Source organism: Chiloscyllium punctatum, chromosome 10 (assembly GCF_047496795.1).
Source record: "Chiloscyllium punctatum isolate Juve2018m chromosome 10, sChiPun1.3, whole genome shotgun sequence".
Taxonomy (NCBI): Eukaryota; Metazoa; Chordata; class Chondrichthyes; order Orectolobiformes; family Hemiscylliidae; genus Chiloscyllium; species Chiloscyllium punctatum.
The window spans coordinates 95332885-95358923 of NC_092748.1; the positions used below are offsets into that span (position 1 = coordinate 95332885).

At 41.4% G+C, this 26039-nt stretch overlaps 1 protein-coding gene across 1 annotated transcript in view; it reads left to right on the plus strand.

Moving 5' to 3' along the window:
• LOC140482376 (kinesin heavy chain) overlaps positions 1-26039 on the plus strand; it is a 210553-nt gene that overhangs the window by 121901 nt on the left and 62613 nt on the right. The window contains exons 10-15 of the mRNA XM_072579763.1: positions 2154-2302; positions 6347-6495; positions 15683-15855; positions 19545-19613; positions 20043-20249; positions 21258-21404. Coding sequence (XP_072435864.1) covers positions 2154-2302; positions 6347-6495; positions 15683-15855; positions 19545-19613; positions 20043-20249; positions 21258-21404 — 894 coding nt within the window. The remainder of the gene's footprint in view (positions 1-2153; positions 2303-6346; positions 6496-15682; positions 15856-19544; positions 19614-20042; positions 20250-21257; positions 21405-26039) is intronic.

Below are 26039 nucleotides of genomic sequence, written 5' to 3' on the forward strand. Positions count from 1 at the left end.
AAATAGTGCTGTTCTATCCTTATTCCCTGCTCTAGCCTTCAGGAAAGTGCATATAAGATGTAATTTCATAGCAACCAGCATGTCAGTTAACCTGAGGTACTATGTCATTGAAAAGAAAAATACCGTGGATGTTGAAAATCAAAATTATATAAAGGAAATGCTAGAAATGCTCAACAGGTCAGGCCGAAACTATGGAGAGAGAAACAGAGTTAACATTTCAGTAAGATGACTTTTCATCAGAAGTTCTGTTGCAAGGTCACAGATCTGAAACTTGATACATTTATTAAAAAAAGTCACATTATATTTATGGATAAGCTTCAATTAATAAACACATTTTCAAATCACACTATTGCGTTGATTTCGGGTCAGACGAGATCTGGACTGGCCTCCCAATAGTTTGATGAAGCAAGTCCAGATGGCAGAAAGAGGCAAACAGACCAAAGAAGTTCTAAATTTTGATAAAAGTCCACGGATCTGAAATGTTAATTCTGCTTCTCTTCATAGATGCTACTTGGTCTGCTGATTATCTTTAGCATTTCTGTTATTATTTCAGATGTCCAGCATTTAGAGCATTTCGATTTTGGAAAGCCCCAAGATTAGATTTCAGTAAGCAATAATAGATAAGCTGTAGGCTGATCTAATTCAGGGTGATCACAAGTTCTGAGAGTTGACCTTGGCATCCTGGGTTAGGAAGCAGGAAATTGCCCAACTTGTCCTTTTGTTGTTGACTAACTGATGAATGTCCCTATCTGGTGGTTTAATAAGGAGGGGATCGGATTTAGTGATGCCTCCTGTAGTGAGTCATCTGTTGCCACTTATGGTTGAGGCTCACACATACATCATTACCACTCAAACAAACATACCGCAGGCTATCATTTGCTAATGAAATTAACCCCTAAAAGATGTTAACAGCAGCAGGAGAACATGGGAAGAACATTTAGGAGAAGGAAGGGCGTGAATATTTGGACATATAAAATACACTGATTGGTGCAAGATGTTGAAATCAAGAACAAAAACTTAAGTCAGGTAATATCTGCAAAACCCAAACCAGGGCAGGACTTACACAGTTAATGGGAGGACTGCAGGGAGTGTTGTCAAACAGAGAGACCTAGGGTACAGGTTCATAGTTCCTTGAAAGTGGTTTCGCAGGTGGACAGAGTGGTGAAGAACGCGTTTGGCACACTTGCCTTCATTGGTTAAAACACTGAGTATAGGAGTTGGGATGTCATGTTGCAGTTCTACAAGACATTGCTGAGGCCACTTTTTAGATAAATGAGGATAATTGTGGTCGCCCTGCTATAGGAAGGATGTTAAACTAGAAAGGGTACAGAAAAAACTTACAATGATGTTACTGGGACAAGAAGGTTTGAGTTATAAGGAGAAGCTAGATTGTCTTGAGACTTTTTTGCCTGGAGAGTCAGAGGCTGAAGGGTGACCTATTATAGAGAATTATAAACTCACGAGGGGCATAGATGAGATGAATAGACAAGGCCTTTTCCCCAGGGGAGTCAAAAGCTAAAGGGCATAAATTTAAGATGAGAGGGAAAAGATTTAAAAGGGACCTTAGGGACAACTTTCTGATGCAAAGGATGGTGCATGCATGGAATGAGCTGCCAGAGGAAGTGATGGAGGCTGGTGCAATTACAACATTTAAAAGGCATCTGGATGGGCCTATGAATAGGAAGGGTTTAAAGGGATATAGGCCAAATGCTGGCAAAAGGGACTCAACTTATTTAAGATATCTGGTCGGCATGGACACGTTGGACCGAAGGGTCTGTTTCCATGCTTTACATCTCTATGACACTCTATTTCTCTCTCCCTATACCTATACCTATACCTCCATAAAATTTAACTTGTGAAAAAACATTCAGTATTATTGTATTGAAAGCCTGCAGAATAATGTAGTTGAGGCATTAAAATTAAGCATTTAATTTGCAGAAAATATGTTTACAATTTGCAATTTCAAATCAGCTGCAAATGAAGATATTTCAATAGGGGACTATTTTGCAGTGCTAAGAGGACAATGCAGAGGAGTGCATTGAAAATTGAAAGGATCTTTCAAAGAGCCAGCACAGGCATGATGGGCTAAAAAAGCCTTTTGTTTTGTGTTGTATCATTCTATGTTACTATGAATATATTTTCTTTGTTCACAGAAAACACATGTTCCATATCGCGACAGTAAAATGACCCGAATTCTACAGGATTCTCTGGGTGGGAATTGCCGGACTACAATAATTATTTGTTGCTCACCCTCCAGTTTTAACGATGCTGAAACGAAAACCACCCTTATGTTTGGCCAAAGGTAGGAATCTCATCTAAACTAGCTTAAAGTGCTTCAAGTGAATTCACATGACTGTGACGTTGATAATTAAGTATGACTGTAGGGTCGTAGTTTGTCATTACTAAATTGCTGGCAACTTAGCTAAAGATAGTTTATCAGTTCTTTTTGAATTATGCTATCAGTTTAAAAATAATCTAGAATTCTTCACAGAGATTAGATTCCGTACAGTGTGGAAACAGGCCTTTCAGCCCAATCAGTCTACACTGACCCTCTGAAGAGTAACCCAACCAGACCCACTTCCCTCTGAAATGCACCTAACACTATGGTCAATTTAGCATGGCCAATTCACCTGACCTGCACATCTTTGGACTGTGGGAGGAAACTGGAGCAAACCCTCGCAGACACAGGGAGAATGTGCAAACTCCTCACAGACAGATGCCTGAGGCTGGAATTGAACTTGGGGAGCCTGTGTCTGTGAGGCAGCAGTGCTAACCATTGTGCTACCATGCCACCCAATATGTTTTGTGGGTTTTTGAATTCTGTGTTTAACAAGGTAAGTATTTGGACTTAATTTTGTTTCATTGAATCCCTGCAGTGCAGAAAGAGGCCATTCAGACCATCAAGTATGCACTGACCCTCCAAAGAGCATCCCACCCAGATCTCAGCAGTTAACCCACATCCAGCCTGCATATCTTGGGACAATTTAGCAGGAGAAAGTGAGGACTGCAGCTGCTGGAGATCAGAGCTGAAAATGTGTTGCTGGAAAAGCGCAGCAAGTCAGGCAGCATCCAAATCAACATTTCGGGCATTCCTGAAGAAGGGCTCATGCCTGAAATGTCGATTCTCCTGCTCCTTGGATGCTGCCTGACCTGCTGCACAATTTAGCAGAGCCGATCCACCTAACCTGCACATCGCTGGACTGTGAGAGGAAACCCATGCAGACATGGGGAGAATGGGAATACTCCAAACTGACAGTCTGAGGCGAGAATCGAACCTGGGCCCCTAGTGCTGGGAGGTGGTAGTGTTGACTACTGAGCCACCGTGCTGTCCTAATTTAGTAAGGAAAGAAATGTAAAGGTTGTTGGTATGACTGTTTCCAATTAATGTTTCTAATAAGTATGAAAGAGGTTATCAATAAAGCTAATCAAATACTTGGATCAGTTTGGACCAGTAATTTAAACAAATTCTTGAGATTTTGCACAGATTAGTGCAGGATTCCATATAGAATATTGTTTGTAATTATGATCATCTGAGTTTCAATGCACAATGCATGAGAGGTTTTAGAAAATAGGCATAAGGATGATTCAGAACCTGGAACGCTTAGTCATCAAGAGGAGCAGAACATTGTTTTCAATGTGTAAATTACATTGGGGAAACATTATCCAAACCAAAGAGTGCCAAATACATTTGTTTAATGGAAGTTGGATTGGACAAATCTAATAGGTTTTTGAGGAAGAGCCCGCTTGAATAGACAAAGATGATGCAAAAGAGATTTGATGATTGTTAGTCTCGTACAAATGTCCCTCTGTGTTCTTTGACTTCTTTCTGGCGGGAACGTCACAATAAACATTGATTTCCTATCACTTCCCTCATGCAAGCTTGCTTAGTTACCATCTGCACTGACTTCTCAATTGCAGTTTGCAACTCATTATTGAAGTTATTGATCTTCTGCATTGTGTTGACTGGTCAATTATGTCGTTGCTAATCTGCTAGCTTGAACAGGTCAATTGAAATCTCTTAAGATTTTATGTTATGCAACCAGCTTTGTACCACAGAAAGTTTTCAACTAACATTTGGAACTGCATTTTCCCCTTTGAGGTGCGATTCAGGAATTGGGCCATTTGTAACATTGCAGTCTTATCTCCTCAGTAGTCATACTTTCTCCCCTTAGGAGTGGGTTGGGGTTGAGGCCTCCTGAAACAGGAAAGAGGTGGAACTAGAGGCAGCACCTTCTAAACCTGTAACCTCTGCCACCTAAAAGAACCAGAGCAGCAGATACATAGGAACATAGCCACTTGCTAGTTTGCCTCCAAGCCACTCACCATCCTGACTTGGAAATATATCCGCTCTCCTTCAGTATCACTGGGCCAAATTCCTGGACCCTCATTCTAAGAGCATTGAGAATATAACCCCCACCCCTCTAAAGAACAGGCCAACACTTTCTGGAAGACTTTCAGAGGTTCACAGTTAATGCTGGCCAGTGATGTAGACATCCTGAAAACCAATAAAAAAAGGGATGATGCTAAGGTAGCCTCCATTTTCTGAAAAATCAGCCCACCTTACATAACGATCGTGAGGCTCCCTAACCCTGAAACCCACAGTCCTTTATGCGAATACCCTCCAAGGCCTCTGGCTCCTACAATTTTCACCATGTTCCTGTCATATCTTTTCATAATCTCCCTGCCCCAAACCTCCATATCCTTAATCATTCCTTCAATCCACCATGCCTACTCACCCACTCTACCCCAATAGTGTACCATGCACACTCATCAAATATCCACTATGTAATAGTATATTTGAACCCTATAATAATATTAGGAAACCTTTGAGATGTACCTGCAATTGTCAAGGCAGAAAAATGCTGATTCAAAACATAATCCTTTTAAGTATTTATGAGACTGTCAAAGCAAACAGACTCATTCAAAACCACTGTAAAGTAACATAATCCTCTTAAGCAATCGTAACACTGTCAAGCTGAAATAAACTTGCAGTCAACTACAGCTGCTTCATTTTAGTTGATCTGAATCCATTACTGGAGTGTGGAGTTAGACCAAACATAGATAGGAGCAGGAAGAGGCCATTTGGCCCTTTGAGCCTGCTCCGCTACTTATCACGGTCGTGGCTGATCATCCAACTCAATAGCCTTATTCTCTCTACAACCTTTGATGCCATTCGCCCCAAATGCTACATCTAGCCGCCTCTTGAATACATTCAATGTTTTGATATCAGCTACTTCCTGTGATAGTGAATTCCACAGGCTCACCACTCTTTGGGTGCAAAAGTGTCTCCTCATCTTTGTCCTGAATGGTCTACCCCGAATCCTCAGACTGGACACACCCACCATCGGAAACATTCTCCCTGCATCTGCCCTGTCTAGCCCAAATATTTCTAACAGGATTATGTTGCACAGCTGTATAAAGAAAACCTCCAGAACCATTGTTAAGATGCTCATAGAGATGAATAATATTTAAACAGGAATTTGAATTTTCAGTTAACAGGCTGAAATTATAAGATTGAAAGTCTTAAGATGTTAACTAGAATGAGTGAAAATGATATTAATTAACCATTAACTTTGTAGGTAACTTAAACAACAGAAATAAATGCTATATTTAGCATATATGACAATCTGCAATTAATTGCATTTTTTGTAACAAGCAGTCCTCAGTTGTTGCTCGCTCCAAATGGGTTCACATTTCACTGTTTCACTAAGTGGAAGTTTAGGAGAAGACTTAGATGCTTTAACATTAGATTTTTGAAATTCACTAGCATCAGTAAAGCCTGTTCTAGTTAATTTTACCTTCTGGACATGCTGAGACAAATCTCCAGGAATGCTTAGAATGGTTGAGAGATACAGTACATACAGCACTATGAAGAACTTGGGTAGGCTGAACAAAGCAGATGTTGTAATGGCAAAAAAGAAGAAGATGCATTTCTTTATGATATTTGGGATCAAGAGATCGATCTGTGACCCTTTCACTCAGGTGATCTAATTGGAAAAGAGTGAGTCTGTGCTGAAAAATTAGGGGCATCATTTACAACAAACTTGTGATTGATATATCCTATATCCTTAGCCATTCTGTAACTGGTTACTTTCTGAGGAGGGTGGGTGAACTCTCAAGTTGCAGGTTGTTCATTCTTAGTTGGAAGAGTTTTGGACAATTTTTTGGGAAGCCAGCATCTTTGTTTAGTGAGGTTACTTCACATGTACCAAAGTAAATAGTATTTTGGTTGTTGTTGAAGTGTGCAATACATAATTCTCTTTGGTCCCTTGGTTTGAGGAGAGTTTCTTCAGCCCATTGATTTTAATGTAGTAAAATTCTCTTTGTGAATCATTGCTCCTAATAGAGCCAAGACCATCAAAAATACTGCATCTGTCAATCTGGAGTTGACGGCAGAGGAATGGAAGAAGAAATACGAGAAGGAAAAAGAGAAAAACAAGTCTTTGAAGAATGCTCTTCAGCATCTGGAGATGGAACTAAACAGATGGAGAAATGGTAAACTCATCAAAGTTGGAATTAATTTGAAGCTATTCGGAATTAAGTGAAGTGTAATGGATAGGCAATCTGGGACCAAGTATACTATCACAAGGGGCTTTATCAAAATCTACATGTTTATTGGTTACAAATTTCCACAGAATTACTTCTTAAGTGCTCCTTCAGATGATATCCTGTGTAATGCATGGCTTAATACTTTATGTCACTTTGTTTAAACTAAACTATCTCCATAAGAGTTGTTTTTATAATGGTACTTAGTTACTATGTTCTATAGTGCAGGGTGAATTTAGCACCATGAGTCAACTGTGCACAAAATTGCTTCAAAATAATGTGACTCATTTTGTTTTACCTTTATTGAAAATTTGAGCTGTCCCAGTGAAATTGATTTTGATGTCTTTGATGGTACTTGTATCGGATCTATTATTTTTACCGGCTGCCTTTTGACAATGCCACATAATAGATAAAGACTTCCACCCCCGGCCTCCCCCCCCCCCCCCGCCAACCCTTCCCTTCCCGAATCCAAATTTAAATGATAAAAACTAAAAGAACCACAGATGCGGTACATCAGAAATAAAAACAGAAATTGCTGGCAAGCTCAGCAGGTCTGGCTGAATCTGTGGAGAGAAATCAGAGTTAATGTTTTGAGTCTAGCGACCCTTCCTCAGCACTTATGAGGAAATGTAAACACATATTTTGTTGTGCTGCAGAAAAAGATGCACTGCAGCAACTTACCAGGGCATTTTCACCAACACGTTCCAAATTCCTGACCTCTAACACCTGAATGGACAAGGGCAACAGATGCAAGTAAATGCTACCATTTGCAAGTTCCCCTCTGAATCATCATTCTAACTTAGAACTCTATTGCTGTTCCTTCACTGTCATTGAGTCAAAAACTCGGAACTCCCTGGCTAACTACACCTTGGGTGTCCTTGCATCACATGCTACCATTCAAAAAGATGCCTCATAGGGAGGGGGAGGGGAGGGGGAGCAGGAAGGGGAAGGTAAGAAAGTGGAGTTAAGGCCACAGTCAGAACAGCCTTGATTTTATTGTATGATGGACTAGGTTTGAAAGGATAGATGGACTTTTCCTGCTCCTATTTATTATGTTCTCATGTGACCTTCGCAAGAGTATGAGAGATGGATAATTAATGCTGGTCTTGCCATCCCGTGAATGAATAAAACTATTCTCTTGGTGTCTGAGTACATATGTGGATGTGCGTTCGATATACTTTTGTAAAGGTGTAGAAAAGTGCATTTAATAATTGAAATGTCCACACTTATCCACATATTACTGATGCAGTTTCCCAGAGTAGCTTGCTTATGTTAAAGTTCATTGTTCCCATAGATCCAAAACTATAGCTGTAAGTTCAATACCTGAATGAGAATTGGCCTTGAATTCTTAAAACCTTGTATCCCTCGTGTAATAAATTTTAGTAAACGAACTACTGAATTGAATGAATGTCACAACAGAGAGGTTCAGAGTTGTTAATTAAGTTTATCATTATTTAATCTGATGATCTATATATTGTTTTCTACTCGCATTGTTTAGGATTTGAATAGTTGAAGTGTATTATGCTGTAGGGTAGTAGAAGCCTGTTAATGTGACAGTACATTTTAATTTGGATTTTCATTGATGAGCTCTTGTCATACTGTTACTGTAGCAACTATAATTCCAAAACTATGAGCCCCCTCCTAATTGTTCATTTCCAAGAACAAATTGTAGCAATTAGCTATCTGCAGGAGATTTGGCTTTGGGATGAAGAGAAATACATGTTGGATGAATGGATATGATTTGTGAACTAATGGTGAATCAAGGTCCAGCCTAACTTTTAGCAAATAACTAGTTTTGGGATGACATTAATTCTAAGATGACATGTCTGGTAATTTAGATTAGAACTGAATTAACTCTTTACAGCAGACTTGTTTTCTCAGTGCAAGAGCCATGATTTTATTAATTTGACTTTATTAATATGAGTGGTGGAATTGAGGCGTAGCATTTTCATCCTCCCTAGATTAATTAACACAGAAAGCAGATATCTTTGTGGACATTCTGCCATCTCTTCATTTGAGCTTATAAAAAAATCACTTCTGAAAATGGATTTTCTGATCTGAAATGTGACATTTTAACATGAGACCTTGGGAATTGCTGGCCATGAGGCCTTTTACTGTAGCCTTTAGAACCATTTATTACACATATTGTGCACTATATTCTTCCATACAGTCTGAAAATTCCTTCGTTACATGAACAAGCGATAAAGCGAATGCACTATATTGATTTATCCAGTGTTCCCAATGTAATTTTACATAATGTGAAAATTGATGTATTTATTAGTATTACTTGATTTCTCCTGATTAGGAGATGCCGATGTTGGACTGGTGTGTACAAAATTAAAGTTAACACAACACCAGTTTATAGTCCAACAGGTTTGTTTGGAAGCTCTAGCTTTCGGAGCAGTTGTGTGATGTTTAACTTTGATTTCTCCCATAAATTATACTTAGAACAAAAAGCAAAGAACAAAGAAAATTTACAGCCCAGGAACAGGCCCTTCGGCCCTCCAAGCCGATCCAAATGTACTGTCTAAACCTGTCGGTCAGTTCCTAAGCAATGTATCCCTTTGTTCCCCACCTGCTCATGCATCTGTCCAGAAGTATCTTAAATGAATCTACCATGCCTGCCTCTACCACCTCTGCTGGCAACACATTCCAGATGCCCACCACCCTCTGTGTGAAGTACTTGCCACATGTATCCCCGTTAAACTTTCCACCACTCACCTTGAAAGCTTGACCTCTCATTATTGAATCCTTCACCCTGGGAAAAAGCTTGTCTCTATCCACCCTGTCTACACCCCGATTTTGTAAACCTCAGTCAGGTCCCCCATCAATCTCCTTTTTTCTAATGAAAATAAACCTTATCCTACTCAACCTTTCTTCATAGCTAGCACCTTCCATATCACGCAACATCCTTGTAAACCTTCTCTTTATTCGCTGTGCATCCTGGAAGCTTCCATAACTATCTGCTTGTCCCTGTAGCATTGGAATCGATTGTGCTTCTTATAGGCCCATCTTTCTTTTAAATTCTGATTTTAAAATTTTGTTCAAGATTCTTGCCTTAAGGCTGGAAACACTGTTGCCTTCATTGCCAAAGAGAACCAGACGGGTTTTATAGAGGGCCGCAGATCCTGCAACAGTGTTAGGAGGTTACTTAATATGGTCCAAGCGTGTCAGCAGCGATCGGTTCCGGGATTAGTGATCTCTTTAGATGCAGAGAAGGCATTTGATTGGATTGAATATCCATATCTTTTTTATACCCTAGAATGGTTTGGTCTAGGTGAAGTCTTTATTAGGTGGGTCGGAGGTCCTTTATAGTGACCCTCTGGCTGCAGTTCTCATCAATGATATAAGATCTGTAATTTTAGTATCTGTAGGGGCAGTGAGCAAGGTTGTCCCCCCTCAACTCTACTTTTTACGCTCGTAATTGAACCGCTGGCAGAGGCTATCCATAGGGATCCTAACATAGCTGCCCCAGAGTGGGATCAAAGACACAGAAGATCACATTATATGCTGATGATGTTGTTATCTTTTTGTTGAACCCAGTAGTTTCTGTACCCCATTTGATACAATGTATTAATTTATTCAGCTCCTTTTTGGGCTATAAGATTTAATTTTTCAAAATCAGAGGCCATGCCTGTGGGGGGTCTTGGGAATTATCTGACATTGAGAGAAGTTATGTTCTCCCTTTAAGTGGTCACAGGGGGATTTTCTTCAGATATTTTTGTTATTCCTCTCTTTGACCAGTTATTTAAGACTAATTTTGTCCACTTGCTTAACAAGATTAAACAAGATCTTTAAAGATGGGAGGCCCTTCCAACAGCTTTGACAAAGGGTCAGTTAGACTCGAAACGTCAGCTCTTTTCTCTCCTTACAGATGCTGCCAGACCTGCTGAGATTTTCCAGCATTTTCTCTTTTGGCCCTTCCAACATCCTGGTTGGTCGAGTAGCCCTTATTAAAATGAATGTCCTTCCTCGTTCGCTATACCCTATGCAAATGCTTACTTTGACTTTTCCCAGCTAAACCTTTCGGAGACTAAATGGCTGGTTTAGCTGCCTTATCTGGCACCACAAGTACCCCCTTATTAAGCTTGTCAAATTGCAATTGCTGCAAGAGCTGGAGGTAGTGGACCTCCCAGATATTAAAAGATATCAACTAAGCTCCTTATCTTTTGTGAGTGACTGGCATTTGCATGGGTATATGAATAGGAAGGGCTTGGAGGGATATGGGCCGAGTGATGGCAGGTGGGGCTAGGTTGGGTTGGGATACCTGGTTGGCATGGACAGGTTGGACCAAAGGGTCTGTTTCCATACTATACATCTCTATGACTATGACTATGTTCCTTGTTAGTTTATGGAGTCAGAGGGAGAGAAAGAGGTTGCTAAACAAGCTCAATTTTGCAGCTGATTTTCAACTGATTGGGAAATATATTCATGTGGAGTGATACAGTATTTTTCTGTACCTATACCATGTCATAAATTCTTATTTACTAAAACATCAGAGTTTATACTTGTCTGAAGAAGTACATATTGAGTTTGTTAGAATATTGTAAGCACTAATCAAAAAAGCAAACTACTGTGTGTGCTGGAAATCTGAAATAAAAACAGAAACTGCTGGTAGTTTAAATTTAGATAAATGCGAGGTGCTGCATTTTGGGAAAGCAAATCAGAGCAGGAGTTATACACTTAATGGTAAGATCCTAGGAAATGTTGCTGAACAAAGAGACCTTGGAGTGCAGATTCATAGTTCCTTGAATGTAGAGTGGCAGGTAGACAGGATAGTGAAGAAGGCATTTGGTATACTTTCTTTTATTGGTCAGAGCATTGAGTGTAGGAGTTGGGAGGTTATGTTGCAGCTGTACAGGACATTGGTTAGGCCACTTTTGGAATATTGTGTGCAGTTCTGGTCTCCTTCCGATCAGAAGGATGTTGTGAAAGTTGAAATGGCTTAGAAAAGATTTACAAGGATGTTGCAGGGGTTGCAGGATTTGAGCTATTGGGAGAGGCTGAATAGGCTGGGGCTGTTTTCCCTGGACATCAGAGGCTGAGGGGTGACATAGAAGTTTATAAAATCATGAGGTGCAAGGATTGGATAAATAGATAGGGGCTTTTTCTTGGGGTGGGTGAGTCCAAAACTAGAGGACATACATTTAGGTTGAGGGGGGAAAAGGGACTTAAGGGGCAACCTTTTCACGCAAAGGGTGTTGAATGTATGGAATGAGCTGCCAAAGGAAGTAGTGAAGGCTGGTACAATTACAGCACTAGAATGATATCTAGATGGGTATACAAGTAGGAACAGTTTAGAATGCTGTGGGCCAAGTGCTGTCAAATAGGATTAGATTAAATTAGGATATCTGGTTGGCATGGATGAGCTGGGCCGAAGGGTCTGTTTCCGTGCAATGCATCTCTATGACTATGACTCCCAAGTACTTAGCAGGTCTGGCAACACCTGTGGAGAGGGAAACAGAACTGAGAAAAGAAAGAAATGGAATTGGTTTTGAGAAAAGGATACGAAGGACAAGGAGAAAAGGAAACCCTGTGATAGAATAGGAGACAGGAGGGATGGATAGCATTCCAGGGTCAAAGAGACTGGTGACAGGGCAAGAAATGGAACAAAGACACCAAAAATGGATGTGGTGCACTGTGCTCCGAGAGTTAAAAATAACATAAAACCAGAAACATGCAAATATATGAAGCCAGAACCTTTGACTGTGTCTACTATGAAACTTGAAGGGGTTCAGAATATTGCCAGGGTTGGAGGGTTTGAGCTTTCAGGAGAAGCTGAGTGGGCTGTGGCTGTTTTCCCTGGAACATCGGAGGCTGACGGGTGACTTATAAAAGTTTATGAAATCATGAGGGGCACGGATAGCGTAAATAGACAAGGGCTTTTCCCTGAACTGGGAGAGTCCAGAACGAGAGGGCATAAGTTTAGGTTGAGAGGGGAAAGATTTACATAGGACATAGAACATAGAACAATACAGCGCAGTACAGGCCCTTTGGCCCTCGATGTTGCGCCGATCCAAGCCCACCTAACCCACACTAGTCCACTATCCTCCATATGCCTATCCAATGCCTGTTTAAAAGCCCATAAAGAGGGAGAGTCCACCACTGCTACTGGCAGGGACATAAAAGGGACCTAAGGGGCAACTTTTTCACCCAAAGCATGGTGCATGTTTGGAATGAGCTGCTAGAGGAAGTGGTGGAGGCTATCACAGTAACAACATTTAAAAGGCATCTGGATAGGTATATGAATAGGAAGGTTTTTAATGGGATTATGGGCCAAGTGCTGGCAAACGGAGCTAGATTAGGTTATGATATCTGGTCGGCGTGGATGAGTTGGATCAAAGTCTGTTTCCATGCTGTACATCTCGTCTAACTCTATGCTATGTATTCCACCATTCTGCTCCCTGCCAAGGCTGTGATAGGATTCCCATTGTCCTCATCATCCATCCCACAAACATCCGTATTCAGTGGCTCATTTTCCATCATTGCCACCACAGCATGTCACCGCTAAACACATCTTCCCCTCCCCTTTTGCATTCTGAGGGCACTGTTGCCACCCATTCTCCTTTTTTTGCATTGGATCCCAATTCTTAAAATTTTTGTCCAGGGCCATGCCCTTTCCTGGCTGTGTCACTTAAAATCCTCGAATCTCTCTGCCTCCCTCCCTTTCATTCCCCCTTTAAGATGCTCCTTGAAAGCTATTACTTTGACCACGCATTTGGCCTTCTAGCCTAACCCCCCCTTATGTTGTTCAGTTGCTTTATATCCTCTGATGCATTGGAATGTTTTGTTACTTTAAGGTTCTGCATCATCTCAAATTATTTTTATTCATTACTCATTTCTGAAAAAGAAACTCAACATCAAGTACAATCAATAGATCTTTGAGTTTGTATTTGTGGATGTAAGTGCACAGCTCAGCGCCTCTGCATTTCTGACAATGCTTACTTCCCTTAACATCTCTGACAAATGTTAAACAGCTCCACCTCCCCCCCCACCATCCTGATTTTCCAACACTTGTTACCCTCCAACACACAAACACAGCACTGACACTGCACACTCTCCCTCACCTTCCCTTCCAACACTGCTCTCTCTCTCTCTTCCAACCTGAACAATGTACAGTCCCCTCTCCATACCTCCCAACAATTTTCAGGCCCCCACCTCCCACTCCTGAACCTCTTCACCACTCCTCTGACACTAACCCTGCTCACTCCTGCCCTCACCCTCCATAAGAATGCTCAGCATACCCCACACCTTTGATAACACTTAATCTCACACCATCCCAACAATCCTCACTTCCACCACAAGTGCGCAGCAGTCATTAAAAATCTTCAGCATTAGAAATAACTATAGGAAAACCCTAAGATCTGTAATATTACTCACCAGGAAACTTACCAGTGTGCTAATCTTAAAGTTTGATGATATTATAGAGTCAGAGAGGTTTGCAAAATGGAAGTAGGCCCTTCGGCCTAACTTACCCATGCTGCCCATTTTTTATAATTTAAACTAGACCCATTTGTCTGTGTTTGGTCCACATCCCTCCATACCTATCTCATCCACTTACCTGTCTAAATTTTTCTTGAATGACAAAATTGTACTCTGTTCCACCACTATCTCAGGCAGACACTCACCTCCCTCTGTGTGAAAACATTGTCCCTCGGCACCCTTTTGTATCGCTCCTATCGGATGTTGCCGGGGCCTTGCCAGGCAACCTTGTTAGTTTGCCATCTCTGGCGATGCCTCACTTCTCATTCTGGACCAGGAAGTCCCTGCTTCATCCACAGGAAAAGGGATGGCTGCACTTCCAGTTGTGGTGTCACCACTGACTGAAGAATTTGCACCTGTAGCTCACAATGTACCATTCCTTCTAGAATGCTAATATGAAGCCAACTTTTTTGAATTCGCCTGGTGATGTGCCAACTTGAAGTACTTCCTGCAAATGACACCTCTAGACTTTTAAAGGGACAGACCAAGTTAGATTCATTGACAGCATATAACTTTCCCATTAGACATCTTGCTAAACCTCCCCTAATAGATGCGAAGTCCGCTCCTGTTGTTTAGTACGTTGTGTCTCACAGGATGTGCAGTTTTTGTCATTGTAAAATAATAGACCATAAGACCATAAGACATAGGAATGGGAGTAAGGCCATTCGGCCCATCGAGTCCACTCCGCCATTCAATCATGGCTGATGGGCATTTCAACTTCACTTACCCACATTCTCCCCGTAGCCCTTAATTCCTCGAGACAACAAGAATCTATCAATCTCTGCCTTGAAGACATTTAGCGTCCCCGCCTCCACTGCACTCTGCGGCAATGAATTCCACAGGCCCACCACTCTCTGGCTGAATGCATCCACTGGCTTATTGTGAGCAATGCTGATGTGCTGCTGACCTGCAGTAGGGATGAAATCGTGCAAATTTGGAATTTTCTGTCATCGTATTAGGTTGTGACTGCTGAATGTCTAAACAAATTGCAAAGGTACAGCTTCAGCTACCAATATGCTCAAGGAAGAAAGGAAGACACAAATATTGTATAAAATACTCTCATTTTGCTGGAGTGTAAGAGGAGAGTGGATTTAATAGTATTCAATATGACTGCTTAGCTATTCAACTATAACACCCATTTTGCGCAATGTTCACAACATATCCTATTGTGTGACAGATGGAAACAGTCTCTTTGCACCATAAGCACATCTCCTGGACATGCACAGAATTTCATATGGCAGATATTGGTCAGCTATATTCACAGCAGCTGCTTGTTTTTATTGGAAACCTGATTTTACTTCCTGAGACCTTTTAAATCCACTTTGCAGCAACATTCAATTAATCATTTTCATTGCTACTTGAAATAAATGTGTGTAATTATCTTATTATGTTCAAAAGAGACAACTTCCTAAATGTGCAGCAAGGATACAACTCAATTCAGTTTTTTAAAAATAAATTTAACAGGAGCTTTTTAAGTATGATGTGGGTTGTTTCTTTGGTTTAACAGGTCCATTTTGATCTTTCAATCATTACTTGCACTTGATGAAATGGAATATTTTCCTCTCCTTTTGTGCACGCTTTGCATGCAAATGAGCAGGTTGTGTTGCTATGGAGATTACTGGTCTTGGTTCTAACATGCTTAATCTCCTTGCAGGTGAATCTGTGCCTGAAGATGAACAAATTGATGCCAAAGACCAGAAGAATTTGGAGCCGTGTGACAACCAGACAACCATTGACAATGTAGTTCCAGTACCCAAAATCACAGCAGGAGAGAGAGTGAAGTTAGAGGAAGAGATCAGTAATTTGTATAAACAGCTCGATGATAAGGTTTGTGATCAATGACAGATTGTCCGCACATTACTCCACTTGTGCCTCAGTGTGTTTTGCCCTCTTATTCTTCTGTTGTTACAAAATACCAGAATTTGCTCATAAGCAACAGCAGGTTCAGGATGCAGACTGTTATTAGTGCACAACAAAACCAATAATTTGTGACAAGGAAGAGATAAATCATGGGTTGTTTATTGCCACAGATTGCTAACATCATTATCATTGCAAAAACAGCAACTTGCCATCAAACTCTCCATGAGTTGCATTAGTTGCTAGGTTTGTATTGTAAATATAAATTAAAGTTGCTGTTGCTAAAAGGTCCCTAGTAATTAGCTGAAATATAGACCTAAAATGTAATAAATCTTGGAAGACCAGGAAAGGAGCAATTGAAACTATGGCATCTGACATCCACAGGTATGAAACCTCCTCAATGTTGTTAAAGTTCCTTTTCTTTCTTACTATTCCTCTTTGAACATTCTTAATCTTGCAATCTTTCTTTCCTTCTTGTAATCTCTCTGTGGCTGATTGGATTCGCCCCTATTTTCTTCTTTGTTATTTGTGTTTCTCTCTCTGTCCTTAATTTTTATTACTTAAGGAGATGCACTTTGGCTCCACCATTCAGTAAAGTCCCAGGTTCCTGTGTCAGATTGGTAGTGTCCTTTTAACCGAGGTGTATCATAACATGTCAGAGCAGGTTGATGTAAAAATCATGTTTTCACTGAAATTCTAGATATTCCATTGAGCGTCTTATAAATTTCCACTGCTCAAAGTTTGTTGTGGAAAAAGCTTAATGATAAGAAAAGAAAATCCCAAACCATGTGTACTCCATGAAATGCCTATCCAGTGAAATCTAGGCTATTAACGTCTGGTTTTGTTTTAAAGGTGTAAAGTTTAGAATGCTGCTGATTTTGTTGATAAAAGGTGAACAGCCACTGCATTGTCCATGCGCTGTTCTCCAGTAAAGTAGCCTTTTGCTAACCTTGGTAGGATGGATGAGCTCTTGGGAATCTTTATTTTTCCAGTGGAGTTTTAGTCTGGTATTATAGCTAGGACCTTCATAAGCACAGCTGGCATCTCAAAGCTAAACGCTATAAGGATTAGAATGCTGCATTTGTTTGCAAATCTGTCTTCTTTGCAAATAACATGTTCTACAGATAGTGGTGGAAACTTTGTAAATTCAAAACGCTACAAGCATTTTCCACTGTTACAAATTATTCCATTGGGTTTTAGAGTATGAACATTTTGCACATTGGACTGAAATCCCTTTTGACTTTATTGATGCTGTCTCTCAGATGAGTCAGGCATCAGCTTGACACAGCCATTCCCACAGAGTCTAAGACAACACCATCACCAGTCCTGGGTATGTCCTGTCCCCTCAGTAAGGCAGGCCCAGGAGAAGTGGAGGTATAGTGGTATACAGTCAGGAGGGAATTGCCTAGTAGCCCCCAACATTGACTCCTGGACCCCATGAAGTTGCATAACATCAGGTCAAACATGGGCAAAACAAATGTGCCGATTAATATTCGCTGATCTCCCTCACCATGCTCCCCCCCCCCCCAACTGGCTAATGAATTAGTACTCCTCCATGTTGAAATGGATGAGGGTCTTCAAGAGTAGCTCCGCAGCACCATGACTGACCAAGCTGAGCAAGTCTTAAAGAATACCAGAGGAAAATAATTTACTTGACCTTGTCCTTATCAGTCTACCTCTTGCCAATTCATCTGTCCATGAACGTATTGGTAACAGTGACAGCTGCAGTCCTTGTGGAGATGCAGTTCTTGTCTTCAAATTGAGAATACCATCCATTGTGTTGTGTGGCACTATCACTGTTAAACAGAAAAGACTCCAACACATTCATGGATCGGCATACACCCCAGTCCATATTACCAAAAGCCAAGAGATCAACCATGATTCAGTGGAGAGTGCAGGAGGATATGTCAGGGTAGAAATGAACTCCAGAGGAGAGTGACTACTGTTGACATCCAGGCCACATCAAGGTCAAGCGTGGCATGACGGAGCCCTAGCAAAACTGGGAATCTGAGGAAATCATAATTAGCATAAAGGAAGAAGCTTGAGATGTTGGAGGTCATCATCTCAACCCCAGGGCATCTCTGCAGGAGTCCCTCAGGATTGTGATCTAGACCCAATCATCTTCATCTGTTTCATCAAGGATCTTCCATTATTAGGGCAGAAATGAGGATGTTCGCTTTTATTTGCACAACATTCAGCATCATTTGCACCTCCTCAGCCACTGAAGCAGCCCATGTCCATTTGCAGAAAGACCAAGATAACATCCAAACTTGAGCTGATAAGTAACCATTCTCACTACACAAGTGCTAGACAATGAGCATCTCCAATACCAGAGATTCTAACCATGTTCAATGGCATTACAATAACTGAATCCCCAATGATCAATATCCTGAAGATTACCATTAATCAGAAACTGTACTGGACCTGCCGTGCAAGTACTGTGGCTACAAGGTGAGGTCAGAGACTAGGGATTTGGTGATGAGTAGCTCAGTTCCAGTCTCTAGTGTCTATAGATCTGATGGAATACTCCCTATTTGCTTGGATGAGTGCACAACATCAAGGGCTGAAGGGCCTGTCCTGTGCTGTAATGTTCTATGTTCAAACATTCGAGGCTCGACACCATCCAAAGCAAAGCAACTTGATTAATTGGCATCACACCCATAAGCAATTACTCCCTTCACCACCAATGCCGAGTGGCAGCAATATCTACTATCTACAAAATGCATTGCGACAACGCATCAGTTCTCAACTTCCAAACCCACGACCACCATCACCTAGAACATAAGAACACCAGTACTTGAACAGATGGAGATAATTCAGCTCCATTGAGTCTACTTTGCCAATTGATATGATCTTGGTTAATCTCATCTTGGTCTCAACTCTACTTTGCTGCCCACTCTCCATATCCCTTCAATCCATTGCTAATTAAAAAATCTGCCTGTCTCTCCTTTAAATTTACTCAATGTCCTTGCATCCAATGTAGTCTGGGACAGTATTTCCCAAAAAGACAGAGCTCAGGAAAAACTCCTGAATGGCTTCGAAGAAAAATCTAGAAAGCGAAAATGTCTGGAAGCTGAGGATATGGAAAATCATGCATTTGCTGCACAGAAAGTGTTGAGATGTCAACAAGAGGAAACCTGTAGAAACCTTTTACAGTTGTATCAGCAGAGCAAGGAACTCTAAAGTGGTAATGGGAACGTTCACTGAAGTTTGAGTATCTTTAAGGTTGTTATTGAGTGGAAAAGGATTGAATCTCTATTTCTGATATTTGTAATAATTCTTGTGTTGTGTAAAATAGTTTGAATTTCTTTTCCCTTTTTGTGTGTCTCAGACTTTTATGTCCTTCTGTCGATAGTACACAGGCAGCCTCTTATGAATTTGTTCAGTTGCTGACCATCAGTGACAACAAGTAACAAAAATAAAACTTATGGTCTGTCAAGCCATGGAAACCTGACTTGTCCAGTTTTATCATCAGGTTGGAATCATAACAATTGAAAATAAATGGTTTGGTCACGTTCGGAGTTATATTCTCTTGTACTGAAATATTTCCTGTGTTTGCAGACTATACACAAACATTTCAAGAAGCCCACCTCAGTTAGGAATTTGGGATGATGGTATAACTTTCTGTTGAATTTCCGTCCTATGTTTAATTTGCTTAGGATGAAGAAATCAACCAGCAGAGTCAGCTGACTGAGAATCTAAAGCAGCAGATGCTGGATCAAGAGGAGGTGAGTTTTTGAATCCAGTAACATCAATGCTTTATAGCAACTGAATCCATATATATCAAGGTCAAAGGAATGGGGAAGATGTGGGGATGAACTGTTAAAAGCCTGTAGAGTTTGTGTTAAATACTTTGAATCTGCTGGAGCACCCCTAGGACCCCTGTACTTGAGGGGGATTTAGGTACTGGATGTCATTATTTTGGGATATTAGATTAGATTACTTACTTACAGTGTGGAAACAGGCCCTTCAGCCCAACAAGTCCACACTGACCCGCCGAAGCGCAACCCAACCATACCCCTACATTTACCCCTTACCTAACACTATGGGCAATTTAGCATGGCCAGTCTTCAGTAAAACATTTTGAGCATCTTGCAATTTCCATGAAGGCCTTGGTCTGGTTAAAACTGATTTTTAAAATGTCTGGCTATTTCCAGCTGTTGGCTTCCACCAGGAGAGATTATGAGAAGATCCAAGAGGAACTGAACCGGTTGCAGTTGGAAAATGAAGCAGCTAAGGATGAGGTGAAGGAAGTGCTTCAGGCCCTGGAAGAACTGGCTGTCAACTATGACCAGAAATCCCAGGAGGTGGAGGACAAGTCGAAGGCCAATGAGCTGCTGACTGATGAACTGGCGCAAAAAACGGTAATTGTCTTGGCTTTGCTGTTATAGAGTCATAGAATCAAATGGCATGAAAACACACCCTTCAGTCCAACCAGTCCACACCGACCATGTTCTCAAACAAAACTAGGCTGTCTACACTTGGTCTATATCCCTCCAAAGCTTTTCTGTTCGTGAACTTATCCAAATGTCTTTTAAATGTTGTAACTGTACCTGCATCCAACACTTCCTCCAGCAGTTCATTTCATTCACAAACCACTCTCTGTTAAAACATTTGCCTCTCGTATCCTTTTTAAATCGTCCTCCTCTCGCCTTAGAAATATGCTCCCTAGGGAAAAAAAACCTTGTCATTCACCTAATCCATGCCCCTCGTGATTTTATAAACCTCATTAATGTCACCCCTTAACCTCCTGTGAAAAAAATTCCAGTTTTTCCAGTCTATTTTTACATCTCAAACCATCTGTTCCCAAAAGCATCCTTGTAAATCTTTTCTGAATCCTCTCCAGTTTAACAATGCCCTTTGTTTAGGAGAAGAGTGGAAGTACGCAGTTGTCTAGCCTTATTCCAGATCAGTGGTTTTCAACTGGTGTGCGATGAGAACTGTGGGAGGAAACTGGAGGAAATGTGCAAACTCCACATAGACAGTTGCCCAAGTCTGGAATTGAACCTGGGTCCACGGTACTATGAGGCAGCAGTGCTAACCATTGATCTACCATGCCACCCCAATGGGAGCTGCTCTCAATGCTAGATGATGGGGAAGTTTCAATAGTAGTTTTCAAAAGGGAAGTAGATATTTACTTCAAGGAGAAAAGTAAAATGCAGGGAAATGGAGAAAGTTGGGATTAACAGGACTGCTTTGAAAGGCCCAGCACTGACTCGATAGGCTAAATGACTTCCTAATGTTGGTCTATTTTATGATGTTAAGAAATATTTTTCATTTCTTTTGAAGAATTAAAACAGTTTAAAAAGTTTGTGTCAAATGATTTTCTTCTTAACCTGCAGATTTTCATTCCAACTTATTTTTTTCCACAGAATACTTTAGTGGTTGTTCAGAAAGAATTCAACCAACTTCAGGAGCTCAGTAACCACCAGAAAAAGCGAGCAACTGAGATACTGAATATCTTGCTAAAGGATCTGGGTGAAATAGGGGGAATCATTGGCAACAGTGAGGTAAAAATGGTAGGTTCCTTGAGAATATTCTTGAATGTTTGATCTGGACATGTATTAACAATATAGGAAGTCACAAAATAGGAGCAGAAGTTACCCATTTGGCTGTGTTAATTTGTGTTAATTAATGTGTTAATTAATATGTTAATTTGCCTCTGCATTATCGTAGCTCCATCGATATGGTTAGTTTCCAGAAATCTATAAGTTTTAGTCTTAAACATGCTGAATGATTGAGCTTTCATAGCCCCCTGTGGTAACGAATTTCAAACACACTGATTGAAGAAGTTCCTCCTCACCACACATCTATGAGGTCTCTGCCTTGTTCCAAGACTGTCCCCTGGTATTAGCCTCATCAGCAGGGAAACATCCTACACACATCTACACAGTCACATTCTGTAAGAATGTTCTAAATTTCAATGAGATCTCCTGTCAGTCCTCAAAACTCTAGAGAATACAAGCCCATATCTCACTTCATAATCCCATAGCAGCACTAAAGTTCATGTACCATATTTGTGCAATAGGCACAATGACCTTTTAGTTGTCTGCAGCATTCTGTTAGTGATGAACACTGCTTCTGTTGCTATGTTCAAGCAGTGTGAAATAGCTAGCTTCACCTCTTGCTCAAACTTTTCAGGTACTGTAATGATCCAAAGAAATCTGATATAGTCTGAATACTTTTAAGGAGGAGGTTGGCTGTCTTTAGGATTTTTATGAGTTTATATGAGATCTGATCAGGATAGCCAATATCCGATAGGATGTTTTTGATGCTCTCCATTTCAGCATGAAGTTTGCACAGTGAGCAGGTAGCTTGGGCCCTTTTTACAAGGTTTTTCAATAAGGCTAATCTTTTAGCATGTGTATCTCAATTTGTATACTCACCAATGAAAGTAAATTGGTAATGGCCAGTATTCACCACCCCTCTGGCTGATTTCTCAGGATGAGGGAGCTCATTCAGCATGTCCTTTAAGACACGGAATGTTCTTACATGCAGCTGCAAAGTCAAATATCACAAGCGTATCATCTACATATTGGAAATATGCACAGGGTTGAAGGTCAGGTGTCTTTCCATTGAAAACATATTTCTCGGGAGAATCCAACAAAGATGTCTGTGAGAGCGGAGCCTTGCAGGGATTCCACAACAACACCATCTGTTGGGCCATACATAGTGTTGTTAAAACTTAACTGAATGTGTGTGTTGCTGAGTTCATAAGTTCAACGACTGATTCATGTAATCATGGCAGATCTAGATCACCATAATACGAAAGTGCAGTCTGTGGCTTCCTCAATGACACATGAGTGAATAAGCTGGAAAACTCAAATGAGCATATGGACATTGCATTGTTATCAATATGCACGTCCTATGCAGTCTTCACAAATCTGAAGGCTTAACCCATATTCAAAAGGTAATTTTCAATCAGCAAAAATTAGGCAGATTGTTCAAACACGGTGAATTGACACTGTGATTAAAAATATGTATTTTTCATTATCTCATTTTCAATACTGCTAATAAACCTGTACCAATCTGCTATTCTTAAATATATGAAGAAAGTATTCTTAAACCAAAATTACCTTTTAAACATTTCCTGATTGTTATGCTCCATTGCTGATTTTACTTGCAATGATGTGCAGACGGCTGAGGAGAGACGAAAGATTGTTTTTTTTCCAAACCAGTAGCTTCTGTCTTCAAGGTGGGGTCACTATCACCGTACCACAAATGCCCCTTAATGGTGCCTTGTAATTTTTAAATCTATTTTTCTAATCAACTTGCTCAGAGATGTTATTAGACACCTGTGGAGCAGGTGGGACTTGAACCCAGGTTTCTCAGTCCAAGAATAGGGACACTATCACTGCACCACAAGATAGCTGCTACTCCTGATGGCAGGAAGACCTGGCATGAGTCGCCCATGTTCCAGATATTGATCAGATCCTGGTAGAAGACAGGCACTGTCCTGAGGACGACCTTCAGACCCTCACAGTTAATAGAAAGTAGCTATGTGTCACAGTTGAGGTTGCACACTAGGCAACTAAACTGTGTCTCCAGGGCGCACTGTCTGGGGGAGACATAATGTACAGGTATCGCTGCAGGGTCTGAAGGTGGAAAGTCACCACCTGGGTGCAGAGGCACATGAGCGACTGACTGCTCAGCTTGATGAGGAGACTCTGAACCTCTGCTGTAACCCAGTGCAACTTGTAGTCCCAGACAAAATGAATCAACATTCTCTGGACTTTTGGGACAAAACCAGGAGGAGGGGTCAAAGGAACCAGTCAATACTACAACGTGAAGGCCATTAGTTGGTTTATGACCAGCCCTTACCTCCGGTAAAACACTACTTGGAGCAGTCCTGTGCAGCGGCCTGGGGCGAGCCAAGACTTTGGCCTCCAGCTCCTGCCAGTTCACTGTCCAGGATTCCTCAGGCAGTCTAAGGTAGACCCCCAGATAGAGGAGATGGGGGGGGGGGGTTACTCCAGCTAAACCCCAATAACTCCTCTGGCAGAGAGACCACCTGCCATGGACCATCCATGAGTCTAGAATGTTTGGTTCGATTGATCTTGACGGAAGACGCCACCGAGTAAATGGCCTGGCACTTGCGCATCCTCTCCAGGTCAGCTGGGTCACTGAAAGTGAGGAGCATGTCGTTGGTGTAAGCTGAGAGGACCACCTCCATGCCCGCACCGCGCAGAACCAGCCCCGACAACCTCCTCTGAAAGAGGCGCAGGAAAGGCTCCACGCACTGGGAATACAGCTGGCTGGACAGGGGTCAGCTTTGATGTACTCCTCTCCCAAAGCAAAGGGGCCCATTAACTTTCACCGGACACTCTGCGGCAGTGTACAAATGTCGGCTTTGGGCAATGAACTGCGTCCCGAGCCAGAATGCCTGCAGAGTCCTGAGCAGATACACATGATTGACTTTGTCGAATGCTTTCTTCTGGTTGAGAGACAGGAAGGTGCTCGGGAGACCGGTCCTCTGGGAAAAACAGATCAGGTCCTGGACCAGATAGACATTGTCGTGGATCCTTCAGCCCAGAACCATGTATGGGTGGACCATGTGATCCATCATGGATCCCAGGCGAGATGACAACACCCTGGCAAAGATTGTGTAATCCATGCTGAGGTGGGAGTCTGGACGCCAGTTCTTGAGTAAATGAAGGCCCCCTTTCTTCAGCAGCAGCACAATGACAGCCCTGCGCCGAGAAAGGGGCAGCTCTCTGGCCAAGAAGCATTTGTTCAGGACCTTCCCCACGCCAAACCAGACCTGGGTCCAAGGGTGCGGTAAAAATCCCCCTCGAGGATGCTGCATTGGCCTTCGTCAATGGAGATGAGGTGAGTGGACCCTTCTCCAAAGAAGCACGTTTGCCTCAGCCCGATATACATTCACAGGGGCATTTTTGTGCTGGGGGTGGGTTGGAGTGGAAAAATGTGATGCTGGAAAAACACAGCAGGCCAGGCAGCATCCGAGGAGCAGGAGAATCGACGTTTCGGGCATAAGCCCTTCTTCAGGAAACTTATACCCGAACAGACTGATGAAAACATATCTGCAAGGCACTTATGCCCGAAACGTCGATTCTCCTGCTCCTCGGATGCTGCCTGGCTTGCTGTGTTTTTCCAGCATCACATTTTTCAACTGTGGTCTCCAGCATCTGCAGTCCTCACTTTCTCCTGGTGGGTTGGAGTGGGGCAAGGTTCCAACTCCAGGATTAACAGGATGGATTCCGGGCATAAGGGAACCAGGGACACATCCAGGGAACAGGCTCCAGTTGTTTGGACTTGCACCCCAGCCTGTCTAAAGTTGATCTTCAGCTATTTTGTCACCAACGTGCCAACAACATTGCACTGTATTTTAACCTAGCCTGTGCTGGAGAGGATTTGTCAGGGTGGATAATGTTCAATACCGACACAGTGCATTCTTTAAAAGCGTCATTCTTCACAATGAATGGAAACAAATTCCTTATATACAGTACTTTACTCTGTTTCCATTATTATTAAAGATAAAATGATAATGTTGAAATCAGATTATCTGCTTCCTGAGGAGTTGGAGACCTGCAGTTAAACATCATCTTAATAAAGGCTTAACTTTCCTCTCCACTTACCAGGTTTTCACTGACTCTGATTGGCCTCTCAAAGGATCTGAATTGAGTTACGTTATCCATAAATGAGGGCAAATGATTATTTTTCCCAATTTTTCTGTATTTTACATAATACTGCATACAAATTGTCATTGAATGCCCATGACCATTTCAAGATTCAAGCTTGTTTGTAATCTTCTTTGAATAGCTTTTAGCTCCCTCTGCTGGTTGAACTTAGACAGTACTATGTAATGAGGCTCCTGGTGCATTTTCTCACAACTGTGCGCAGAAAATCTTCCACGTACACAGAACCCATTTTTTAAAAAAACACTTAGATGCAAAAGATCCTACTTAGTATGGATCCTTTAGCATAGTTCAGCAGAATCTCTTAAGTGCTGGTGAATTAAAACTGCAACATTACTTTCATCTCTGAAACAAGTCTGCCAATTCTCAGATGTCTCTGGCACTGAGATTTGACTGAGTTTTTTTAACAAGTGTTTCCTTTTTGAAGAACTTAAAGGAGATTTTTAATATATTTCTGAAAATGAAATGTCCTTTTTGACCCAATCTGAGATGAGGACA